The sequence below is a fragment of the Myxine glutinosa genome, chromosome 3, assembly GCF_964187855.1.
Source record: "Myxine glutinosa chromosome 3, kmMyxGlut1.1, whole genome shotgun sequence".
Lineage (NCBI taxonomy): Eukaryota > Metazoa > Chordata > Myxini > Myxiniformes > Myxinidae > Myxine > Myxine glutinosa.
In genome coordinates this window covers 92171595-92184562 of record NC_136263.1, presented here as the reverse complement: position 1 = coordinate 92184562, position 12968 = coordinate 92171595, and the positions used below count along the sequence as shown (strand labels likewise).

At 44.7% G+C, this 12968-nt stretch overlaps 1 protein-coding gene across 3 annotated transcripts in view; it reads right to left on the bottom strand.

The window, feature by feature from the left end:
* Positions 1–2502: 2502 nt before the first annotated feature.
* The window catches only part of ARHGDIA (Rho GDP dissociation inhibitor alpha), a 115753-nt gene continuing 105287 nt past the window's right edge, over positions 2503–12968 (bottom strand). For all 3 annotated transcript variants that reach the window (XM_068110484.2, XM_068110483.2, XM_078774259.1), the window contains exons 4-6: positions 8487–8563; positions 8245–8308; positions 2503–3593 (exon numbers count right to left, since the gene is read on the bottom strand). In XM_068110484.2, coding sequence (XP_067966585.1) covers positions 3397–3593; positions 8245–8308; positions 8487–8563 — 338 coding nt within the window. In that variant the 3' untranslated portion in view covers positions 2503–3396. The remainder of the gene's footprint in view (positions 3594–8244; positions 8309–8486; positions 8564–12968) is intronic.

The window sequence follows — 12968 nt, the reverse complement described above, 5'->3', positions numbered from 1 at the left end:
AACTAGGCCACGTGGCGCGAAATACTTGACATTTTTTACAGGTATGAAAGATTAACACCGATAATAATCTTCCCAGGGACACGCAAAAGGAACACACACGTAAGATAAATACAGTTTCGACAAAAATACAAATGTGACAATTACTTAACTTCGAGCGTGCGTGAGGATCGTGGAACAGCTTCGAAAAACCGTGACCGCCTTGACAAGATCTCGCGAGATCCAAGATATCTGAAAGATATAGCAGGATATCTGAAATATAGCAGGATATCTGAAAGATATAGCAGGATCCAAGATATAGCAGGATATCTGAAAAAGTTATGGATGGATTTGGACGAAACTTGGTGGACCGGTTGTGTGTGACAAGGACGATTCGGTTCAATTTTTGTGAAGATCTGAATATGGATTCGGATATGGGGGTTATTTAATTTTTGCCGAAATTTTGATTCTTCACCATTGAGTGATGTGGCCAGCTCTCTACTGAGTGCCGTTCTAGTTGTCAGTGTGAATGTGATGAAATGGAAATCCGAAGAAGACCCATTATAAATCATTGCCAACAGTTCTTTATAAAGCAATTCAGTACAAAATGAATGCCTAACTTTTTCACATGAATTATTAACGAACATTTTTCTTTTTTTAAACTTGAATTTTTTTTCTTTAATCTGTGTTTAAATAAAAAGTTGTTCCATTATTTTATACACAATATTAAGCCAGTTTTATGTCATTCTGATGTCAAATTTAAAAACAAGTTACAACAAAAATAACTATAGTCCTTTGTGTTTCAGTCTGTATTTTAGGAATCCTTGCTTTTTTTTTAACTAGAACCAAATGAACGCACACTCAAGCCAAGAAAGAAAAGCCAAAGAAAGCCAATGTTTGAGCACTTTAGTGCTGCCATGGAAACCAAGACGCTGATGTTTCAGGCATGAACCCTTCGTCGGAGCAAAAGAGATTTTTTTTTTCTTTCATCCATTTCACACCATCCTGCCATTTCAGTTAGCCTTTATCAACAAGATTATTTCTTCATTCTACTTCAGTGTTGGGCTGATTTTGTACACGTTGATCTACTATTCCCTGACCTACCTTGCCTTGGTAGATTTCAGAACGACGCAGTGTTTGAACTCATGGGTACCGTATTTGACGGTAGTTTAACCCCGCAGTTTTGTGGGTGTGTGCGGTGTGCATGGTGTATGTGTTGTGCCTGTGTGCTGCATTGCATTGCGTGTTTGTGTGTCAGGCCGTAATTGTCTTACCATTTGAGGTTTGTCATCAAATTTTCAACATAGCATTATTATGAGAATATGGAGAACACAAATTCATAATTTGGTCAAAAGGTCAAATGTCAGTGTCACATAAAAGTAAATTTTCATCCAATTGACCTGAAATTTAAAGAATTTGCATTTTGGGTCACTTAATTGGTTCACCAAACAAAAGCTAGAAACCAATAGTATTTATTTATTTATTTTAACAAAAGGTCAGGGCCTCCGTCCAAAGGTCAATGCCATTACAGTTACTGGTCAAGGTTGCATAAAATCATCAATTTTCATCTGATTAACTTGTAATTTGAGCAGTTTGTATATTGGGTCATTGAAGCCTATTGCTTTTGGGGTCAAAATGTCAAGGTAACCTAAAATCGTCAAATTTTTTTTCTGCTGTTTTTGTCATGTTTAGCATACGGAAGAAGTTTGAATACAAAGCAGGCGTGGACAGGCTTTGCATTTTCAGATGCTTTCTAGTTTTTTAATGACGCATTCCAATTATGGAACAATTCGATCAAATGACAGACATGAAAACTTTCAGGACTTTTTTTTTTTTTCTCCAAACTTTCAACAAAAAATATTTACATAACTTTTATTATTTGGTTGTATCATTGCTGGGAGGGTTGCTGTACCGCTGATGCAGTGCCCCTTTTCTAGTAAGTTGGTACTCATGTTTTAATCAGACTCATTCATCAGAAGGATTACAGGCAGAGTCAACCCACTTGGTGTTATTCAACTGCACGACAGAAGCTCAAATCCAAGACCGTAAGATCTTAACCGTTAAGCTAACACCAACATTATTTATTTAACTTTAAAATCGCCAATCAATATTATTTTTATAAATTATGGTGCCAATAGCAAATATAAAAAAGTCAGATGTCAAGAGTACGTACATTTTGGAGAACACACGAATAATAATTTAAGACAAGGAATCACATATGTTGCGAAGCTGAAGTTGATGAAGAAGTAGGTGAAGATGATGAAGAAGTAGATGAAGCTGATGCAGAAGTAGATCAAGCTGATGAAGATGAAAAAGATGGAGATGAAGATGAAGAAGAAGAGGGAGAGGAAGAAGACGAAGAGGAAGAAGCAGAAGAGGAGGAAGAAGACGAAGAGGAAGAAGCAGAAGAGGAGGAAGAAGATATGATGATGAAGATGCAGTTGTCATGGTTACACCCAAATCAAACAATATGAGGCCAAGACATATAAGATTAAATGGCACAAGAGGAAGGGGGATCGAGCAATATTCACCATTACAGCTTGTTGACGTTTATTGAATCTTTTCAAGCAGCACAACACGCGAGCAAACATCACCGCCACACTACGGCACATTTCATAACCATCTACACTGCTGCCAGGTGGCAGGAGACAGCAGACAGGTACCTTTATCAACACAAATGATCCCAAGTCCATAAACGTAAACGGAGATGCTTCACGACGTGCCTGGTATCAAACCAAACACAGGTCTCAGCAGGAGCTCATTGGCAGGTCAGTAAAAGGCAGAGAATACACACGTTGGTAATCGTACAAACTTATGTTTAATACTTCGTCTCATAATTATCATAGGCAAGTGTGGAATGGAAATATTTCCACTAAATCTTTTAAACAATTATTACGGACATGCACCGGGACAGAACAATATCTGATGACCACTACGAGTACACCGGAAAAATCTTCCATGGGGCTCACGATCAAGGTTTTATAACATTTGACTTTTTTGGCTACCATAAGTTGTAGAAATTATTAAAACATTATTACAATTTCTCCAAGTTGCAAACCGATTGAGGTTTGAAAAACCTTGCAATCAGCAAAAGATACAAAAAAAGCAGTGCACGTTTGACATGATTCTCAATTTTTTTAAAAAAATTGGAATGAAATCAATCTAAATCCAACTGGCAATTTACCGCAGTGATTGAGCAAGATACAGCAAAGCAACAAAAATGGAACTGCAAAGCTGAAGACACCGATTTGAAAACCAAAGCACGACGGTCCTCTTCTTCATCCATTATGTCTCAGAGCAACAAAGAATGCATGGGAAACCAACTAGTCACACGTGAGAGCACAATCAAGCCTCTCTCTCTCTTTCTCACCAGCCTACAACTAACACCCCCAAAAGCCCATCCCCATCCCTTATGACAATCTAGTCCCAATCCTTTTTGATATTTAGACCCCACTCCCATGAGAGGTGGTCGTGCTTGTCATCGTCCGTGAACTGAGATTTTACAGTGTAGAGGCCTCGAGCAAGCAATCCTTTGGGTGCCTCTTCCAAAGGTGTCAAGAATTCGTATGCTTCTTCTCGTGGCCCATAGCTTCCCACCATGTAAACACCATGATCCACTGGAATTTGGTGGGTAGGGAAAGGGGCAAGTGGGAAGGGGAAGGAGGATATTGAGGATAATCAAAAAAAAAACTCACTACATAAACATTTATAAAAGTTTAAATTTGACATTAGCATTACTATACTTGCTTCATGAAACAACTGCATGATCTTTCCCCATCATTTGTGCAACGTTTGCACAACAAGCCAAGCAACAAAAAGCAATCTGAGATTGCAGACCCTCACCACGATTGCAGACACGATGTGTTTGTGTGATGTATTTTGTGTGGTGTTTATTAGCTGCTGTGTTTGTGTGGTTTATTGACGACATAGATTTATGTTCATTTCAATATGGCTGCCAAACCACGTGCCTGATGACGTCATCAATTTAATTATCCTATACAATCTCTGTGTAGATCATGCTCGAGAAATTTCAAACTCATCGGATCAAGCGTTCTACTTGTCTAATCACGACGTCATAATGAAGGCACCGATGACATCATCATGAATATATGTGGTTCGCCATGGGGAGTACTTGACAATGAGTCGTGTTTCAATTTTTTCCATGGAGCAGTTTCGGCGCTATAGAGGTGCAAAGTTATTTGGTTTCTCCAAAATGGCGCCCACGCCACGTGATCTATGACGTCATAGTTATTTTAAAATTATACAGGAGAAGGCGCTCCTATAGTGAAAAATTCTCATCAATTGGACCAACAGTTGCAGAGAAAAGCAGACTCGCGTTCCGTGAGGACAAACAAACAAACAAACAAACAGACCCAAATGCAATACCCTCTCCACTGGCGAGGGTAATTACTCCTCTGACATAGGTTGGAGGAGTATTTTGTGCAAACGGATACATTTTCATTTGGAAATGGCCAGAAAACCATGCTCATGCAAGTCTATTTGGGAAAGCATCAAGGTGCAAGGCAGACAACTTTTGTGCAATGCTGCCATTCATTGTAAAATGGTGGACAAAATGCAGGATAAGTTTTTCTCATGCGGTTCAATATGTGCTAAAATCCACCCAGAAAGGGTGGCAGAATGTAGTGGTCCCCTTAAGGTAGTAGGTCACATGATGACATTGAGAACACCTGAAATGTATACAGTGAGGATTCAATGGCATGTGGGCTCAGTTTTGTGAAAGAACCAGCTGCCTTTAAAGGTGTAGTTAATTTTCCTGAAGTCAGGACCTACAATGACAGAGGCTACCTTATTCTCCTTCATTCATATGCAGCACAAGGCTGGGGGTGTAGCTGTGCCGCTGATGCTCTGACGTCTGTCAGTTAGGGGAGGAATTTGGAATTCGACAAGGGAAGGACACCGTGGGAACTTTAACATCAACCAACTAACAGAATACCAAGTTTGACGTGTCCATCCAAGAGACGGCACACACATTAATGAATCACCCTGCCTGTGAAACACCGGGATGACAGTTTATGCTGGATCGCAATTCAAACCCAGGTTAGACAGCTTAGAGGCAAGTGTGTGTATCTCTAGGCTATCTTGCCAGCCTGGAGGCTACCTGTGTAAACTAATTTAGCGTTATGATAGCACAGTCCTATGAGCACACATTAAAAAATAAATGGTTTACGTAACAACTAACAAGTGACATTGGAATAAACTACAAGAATAAGAATGAAACCTTGTTTGTTTGTTTTCTGTTATTGCAATTAATATTTCAGAAACATAATCCAAGTGTGGCACCAGCTAGGTGGTGATTCTATCAAGGTCTGCATAGAAGTAAGAGGCTGCTGCCTGTCTATCTGAAGACAAGGGATGCTACACAGAGGGTGAAGTTATCAGCAAAGACAAAAAGAGGGTTTTCCAAAGTGAACAAGCGTTACGCCTAGGTCCCCCGTCGGGGAAGTGATGTGAGTTGACACAGTGGAACACGCAGAAAACATGCTATGATATGATATTTCGCTCACAAGGTTCAGACATACATGGAGGCGGCCATCTTGGATTTTGACGTGGTGACCCAATTTTCAATAGCGTTCTTCCTTATACCGAGATACACCCACACACCAGAAGGTACTTTGCTTATTTTTCTAGATATTTCGCTCACAAGGTTCAGACATATATATATGGTGGCGGCCATCTTGGATTTTGACGTGGCGACCCAATTTACAATAGCGGTCTTCCTTATGCCGAGATACACCCACACACCAAATTAGAAGTTGGTACTTCGCTTATCTTTCAAGATATTAATCTCACAAGATTCAGACATACATGGCGGCGGCCATCTTGGATTTTGACATGGCGACCCAATTTTCAATAGCGTTCTTCCTTATGCATAGATATACCCACACACCAGATTAGAAGTTAGTACTTCGCTTATTTTTGAAGATATTTCGCTCACAAGGTTAGACATATATATGGTGGCGGCCATCTTGGATTTTGACGTGGCGACCCCATTTTAAATAGCGTTCTTCCTTATGGCGAGATACACCCACGCACCAAATTAGAAGTTGGTACTTCGCTTATTTTTCAAGATATTCATCTCAAAAGGTTCGGACATACATGGCGGTGGCCATCTTGGATTTTGACGTGGCGACCCAATAGATACACCCACACACCAGATTAGACGTTGGTACTTCGCTTATTGTTCGAGATATTTCGCTCACAATTTTCAGACATATATATGGTGGCGGCCATCTTGGATTTTGACGTGGCGACCCAATTTTCAGTGGTGTTCGTCCTTATGCTGAGATACACCCACACACCAAATTAGAAGTTGGTACTTCGCTTATTTTTCAAGATATTCATCTCACAAGGTTCAGACATCCATGGCGGCGGCCATCTTGGATTTTGACGTGGCGACCCAATTTTCAATAGCGTTCTTCCTTATGCCTCGATACACCCACACACCAGATTAGAAGTTGGTACTTCGCTTATTTTTCAGGATATGCAGGTTACAAGGTTCAGACATACATGGCATCAGACATACATGGCGGTGGCCATCTTGGATTTTGACGTGGCGACCCAATTTTAAACAGCGTTCTTGCTTGTGCCTAGATACACCCACTCACCAGATTAGAAGTTGGTACTTCGCTTATTTTTCGAGATATTTCGCTCACAATTTTCAGACATATATATGGTGGCGGCCATTTTGGATTTTGACGTGGCGACCCAATTTTCAATAGCGTTCGTTCTTATGCCGAGATACACCCACACACCAAATTAGAAGTTGGTACTTCGCTTATTTTTCAAGATATTCAACTCACAAAGTTTTTTTTTTTTTTTTTTTTGTTGTTGGATACTGAATCGAGGCTCGTGAAAGACAGCACAGGGCGACCACGAGCGAAAGACAGCACAGAGGGACCACGAGGGAAAGACAGCACAGGGGGACCACGAGGGAAAGACAGCACAGGGGGACCACGAGGGAAAGACAGCACAGGGGGACCACGAGGGAAAGACAGCACAGGGGGACCACGAGGGAAAGACAGCACAGGGGGACCACAGGTTCAGACATACATGGCGGCGGCCATCTTGGATTTTGACGTGGCGACCCAATTTTCAATAGCGTTCTTCCTTATGCCTAGATACACCCACACACCAGATTATAAGTTGGTACTTCGCTTATTTTTCAAGATATGCAGGTTACAAGGTTCAGACATACATGGCATCAGACATACATGGCGGCGGCCATCTTGGATTTTGACGTGGGTTGCACCCACACACCAAATTCGAATGCGGTCCTTCGCTTACGCATGCACGCACGGACGGACACACGGACGGAGGGGAAAGCCATAGTCCCCCTTTCGCTCTGCTGTGCGACGGGGGACAAAAAGATCATTGATGAAGATGAGAAATCGGACTATGCCCAAGACACTGTCTTGGGGTACTCCAGCCTTAATTTAATAGGTCTGTAGTTAAGAGGATCTGTTTTGTTAAGAGGATGTGTTCTTGCACCATGTTTGTTGGTGGTGTTGTTGTTGTTGTAGTATCGACCCGGGGAGTCTTCTTGAACAAGCCCGTGGCATGGAGACAGCCAAGTGATCTCCCAGGAGCGACCCAGAGATCTCTCACATCTAGGATGGCGTACCCCCACCTTCACGACCTCTCGGCTATACTGCCAGCTATCCTGCCAGACGTCTGTCACGCGATCGCCTCTAGGCTATCCTGCCAGAAGTTGGGGCCACGATGGAGTGAGAGAGACAGTGAGAGAGAGAGACAGTGAGAGAGAGAGAGACAGTGAGAGAGAGAGAGACAGTGAGAGAGACAGTGAGAGAGACAGTGACAGTTAGAGACAGAGACAGAGACAGAAATGGCCGGTCCATGGGGACATCACCATCAACATATCTTATTCCCCATGATGAGTACTTGACAATGAGCCATGTTTCAATTTTTTCCATTGAGCTGTTTGGGAGATAGAGGTGCAACGTTTTTCCAAGATGGCGTCCGTACCACGTGACCTATGACGCCATACTTATGAATAAAAAAAATTCTACAGGCGGAGGCGCTCCTATGGTAAAATTTCGTGTCAATCGGACCAACAGTTGCCGAGAAAATGAATTTTTAAAATGCAGACACAGCACATGTACGGCACACGGCATACGGCACACGTACACAACTGAATGCTTAACCCCGCTTTTCGCTTCGCGAGCGTAGGGTAACAAGTCAGAAGAGTGCAAGACTTATGTTAAAACAGCAAATGTAGTGATGCCTTACATTTGATGCCTTTTCGTTGGATTTGCTGCACATACTTCAGACCCGACACAATGTCTCGGTTCACCTGAGAAGAGATGAGGAATTCGAAAGAATGTTGATTCAATGTCAATGAGGCATCTGCTGTGCAATATACAACTGCATGCTGCAAATTTTATCACACACAACTCAACCGCCAGGAAACTTTCCATTTGACGAAGTAAATACAGCAAGCATGCATTCACTATAATCTGTAAAATGGCCACCTTGAAAAAGATTTTTATCTTGTACTCCACGCCTTCCTTGAGGATAAAAGGTTCTTTCTTGTAAGTCTCCAAGTTTTCTGCAAAATAAAAACAGGCCGTGGGTGATGAATAGCCAAGTTTTGTCTGTAGCCTCTCTGGGTGCTGTACAGCAAGCATAGTTAAATATGAAATATGATGCAACACAGTTAAATATGATAAGATCCAAGCCAACCGGTGTTCAAAATTATCTCACCCACTAACAAAGAACCGCTAAAGCAGCATCCTCCTGCTTCCTGAATGTGGTCGTTTTGATCGTCATATCCCAAAGAATGTGCGACATGAACGGCACTAGGTAGTGAGCATACCTCTGCCAGACCGAACAGTTTACGTTTTCTATCTACCGATAGGCCCGATCTACATCTGGACCTTAACCAAAATTTAACCGGCTTGTTCTTGTCACCAAACAAACTCATCCACCTAGTTTTGTCATAATCTGTCCATGTTGAGATATCGTGCTACGTATCGTTTTTGGCCCCATCTCTCAATAGTGATGTCAATTAAAGATTTTTTTTTTTTAACGTCACGCATGCAGATCCAAATTGAGATTATCAACAAAATCGAATCAATGCATCCTTGTCCCACAACCAACCTGTCCAGAAAGCTTCGTCCTAATTCTTCCACAACTTATTGAGACAACTTTTAAGGCTGATGGATAAAGGGGATACCATAAGTGTTGTTGTTGTTTTTTTTTTTTTTGTTTGTTTTTTTTTGTTGCGTTGCTATGTAACTATAGGCTAGTGATGGGTGAAAAGTGGCGCCAAAAAAAAAATAAAGGAAAATAAATAAATAAAGGAATATGGGGAATTTAGAGCAATACTTACGTGGAGGAAATGGTGAGCAGAAAAACCACAACACCATATTGGACAAAGCGCAGAGATATAATGGCATAAAATTATTCTGCATTCAACTTGGAACATTTCCTACAGTTTCAAAGTTCATTCTACAAATAATCAGAAATTAGGGCGGCACATAACAAGTTGAATGGTACAATGGCCATGCCAAAAAGACAAACTTGCTCAGCTTAAGTGTTCCCTCCCCTCCTCCATTTCCTATTATCACTTTCATTTATTCTCTTGATATTTGTTCCACCGTCAGATCTACCTTGCTCCTCCATGAGCCTCTCTCCTGTAAAGAAGAGGAAGAAAAATAAAAAGCACGAGTTGTTTAAAAGTGTTAAAAAAGAATAGAGCTATGTTTAAAACAGAGGCCCCACAGATTACTTGCACAATTTCCTTCTCTAAAAACAATAATTTAGCTGTTGATCCACTGCATGTGATCATAAGCAATCTGCAAGGGTTCTTGGTAGAACAGCCTCGATCATGAGTTTGAATACAATATGTGACGCATCAAGCAAAAGGTGGCAGCAAATATCATTTGTGCTGTTTCAAATCTCGTCGTGGGGAGGGGAAGAAATCTCAATGAAAAGGAATGACCATTTTGCAAAGAAATAGTGCAATTAAGAGCAAATGATGTACTGTGCATGTAATTATGCACAACATCCTGTGAGGTCACTGTCAGAATAAATAAATAAATCAAATAATTTCAGGAGTTAAGGTTGAAAAGGTATCAAGCGGGCAAGAATGTATTTTTTCACAATATCAATATTTTTCTATCACTCTTTCCATCTCTAGAACTTAGAAAGATAAACCCAGTCAGGACTCATTAATGTACAAAGGTCAGAACTCATGAAAGCACCAACATTAATGGATGTTTCCCAAACCTTCCCTTTGTTGTGAGTGGTAAAAAGCAGCAGGAAACAGAATCTCTAGAAATGGGCATTGTATAAGCCAATTATAAACAAGGTGGATTGAGAGGAAGGTGGAACAAATGGCTATAATGGCATTTGCGAATCAGGCCGGAAGCAGGCAACAGCACTGATGGAATTGCGAGATTAACCATGCCTGAAAAATAAAAAAATAAAAAAGGGCCAGGTATGGATTACTTTCACACCTACAATCTCTACAAGACAAAAGACTGTGTTGATGGGGTGGGTAAGGGGATATATCACAAAAAATAGCAACAGCAAGACAGAAAATTCCAGACAAACAAGGCTTGCGTCCTGGAAGGACAGCAACGCCCTCGCCCCACTTCCTCTCAGCTTCCCCCACTCCTTCTCAGCATCACCCTGCCATCCCACCTCCTCTCAGCTTTCCCCACACCATTCCGCCCACTGCCAGCTTTCTTGTGGTGGCAGCTTTTCTTCTCTCCTCTGGGTGTTCCACTTCCAAAGTGGAGTAAACCGTTCTGGATTTGTCTCTGCTGTCGATTGATGCGGTTTTTCTCTCGATTTTTTGTATCGTCCACCAGCAACCCCCTTCTGGGGGAAACTCCCAAAATCCAGAATCACTGCGCACGTCTAATAATTTACTCCTCTTTTTCCCCTGGTGTTGGCTTGGCGATTTGGGTGATGGCTTGGAATCTGAGGATCCTGAGTTCGAATCCCGGTCGATCATTGGATTAATGCGAGAGGGTTTACTCAGTCTGTCATCCTTCCGAGGTTGGCAAATTGAGTACCAGGCTTGCTGGGATGAATGTGTCGGTGTGAGCCCCGGTTTAGAATAGGTACACCGTATCCCTGCATGTCGTAGGAGGCGACTAAAGGTTTGGCGTCAGGAAGGGCATCCAGCCATAAAAACATTGCCTCAAAAAGGGAACCATGATGATTGTTATGGGGCTCGCAACGCTAACTCCCGCTCTAGCAGGGAAAATGGCCTTAAAATGCATGTTGTGTTGTTGTTGTATTGCATAAAAATCCTGCTGAGAACCCTGACACCATTACTGCTGCCATTGTGACTGCAAGCATCTCTGTTCAACTGGCTTTGGTACACATCCTGCTCTTCTCCCCAAAGTCACATCATTATAAATTGCAGGTGTGATTGGACAAAGTATATTATTAGTATACTAGCAGAAGTACCCGGCATTGCCGGGCGGGGGAGGGGAAGGGAGGGGAACGGGGGGGAGGGGAACGGGGGGGAGGGGAGAAGAGGGGGGGGAGGGGAGAAGAGGGGGAGGGGGAGGGGAGAGAGGGGGAGGGGGAGGGGAGAGGGGGGGATGGGGAGGGGGAGGGGGAGAGGGGAGAAGAGGGGGGGATGGGGAGGGGGAGGGATGGGAGGGGGGGTGGGAGGGGGGAGGGGAGGGGGAGGAGGGTGGGAGGGGGAGGGGAGCGGTGGGGAATGGGGGGGCGGGGAGGAGAGGGGGGAGGGGAGAAGAGGGGGAGGGGGAAGGGGGAGGGGGGGGAGGGGGGAAGGGTAGGGGAGGAGAGGGGGAGGGGGAGGGGAGGAGGAGGGGGAGGGGGGAGGGGAGGAGGAGGGGGAGGGGGGGGGAGGGGGAGGGGAGGGGTAGGGAGAGGGGAGGGGGAGGGATGGGAGGGGGAGGGGGAGGGATGGGAGGGGGAGAGGAGTGGGGGGAGGGGGAGGGGGAGGGGGGAGGAGGAGGGGGAGGGGGGAGGGGAGTGGGGAAGGGGTAGGGCAGAAAGGAAGGGGTAGGGGGAAAGGGAGAAGCATGGGGGAAAGGGAGGGGGAGGGGAGGGGGAGGGGGATGGGGAAGGGGTGAGGCGGAAAGGAAGGGGTAGGGGGGAAAGGGAGGGGCATGGGGGAAAGGGAGGGGGAGGGGAGGGGGAGAGGAAGGGAGGGGAGGGGAGGGGGAGGGGAAAGGGGAGGGGGGAAGGGGAGAGGGTAGGGTGGAGGGGGAAGGGAGGGGGAAGTGTAGGGGGAGGGGAGGGGGGAAAGGGAGGGGGAGGGGGAGGGGAGGGGTAGGGAGAGGGGAGGGGGAGGGATGGGAGGGGGAGGGGGAGGGATGGGAGGGGGAGAGGAGTGGGGGGAGGGGGAGGGGGAGGGGGGAGGAGGAGGGGGAGGGGGGAGGGGAGTGGGGAAGGGGTAGGGCAGAAAGGAAGGGGTAGGGGGAAAGGGAGAAGCATGGGGGAAAGGGAGGGGGAGGGGAGGGGGAGGGGGATGGGGAAGGGGTGAGGCGGAAAGGAAGGGGTAGGGGGGAAAGGGAGGGGCATGGGGGAAAGGGAGGGGGAGGGGAGGGGGAGAGGAAGGGAGGGGAGGGGAGGGGGAGGGGAAAGGGGAGGGGGGAAGGGGAGAGGGTAGGGTGGAGGGGGAAGGGAGGGGGAAGTGTAGGGGGAGGGGAGGGGGGAAAGGGAGGGGGAGGGGAGGGGGGGAAAGGGAGGGGGAGCGGGAGGGAGGGGGAGCAGGGAAGGGGAGGGGAGGGATATAGATGGTTACTGGCAATTGATCACATCCACAAATGATGTAATCCACACAATTTATGTACTTTACATAACGTTAATAGGAATACATGGCCGTGTAGATGGGAAATACAGTTTGTTTGAAATAAATCACAAATATCAGATGAAAGTGAAAAAAAACCTATGTGGTGTGAATGGCAACAATGTTCCTCGCTGAAATGTGAAAAAACTGAATTACGTGCGAATGCATAACT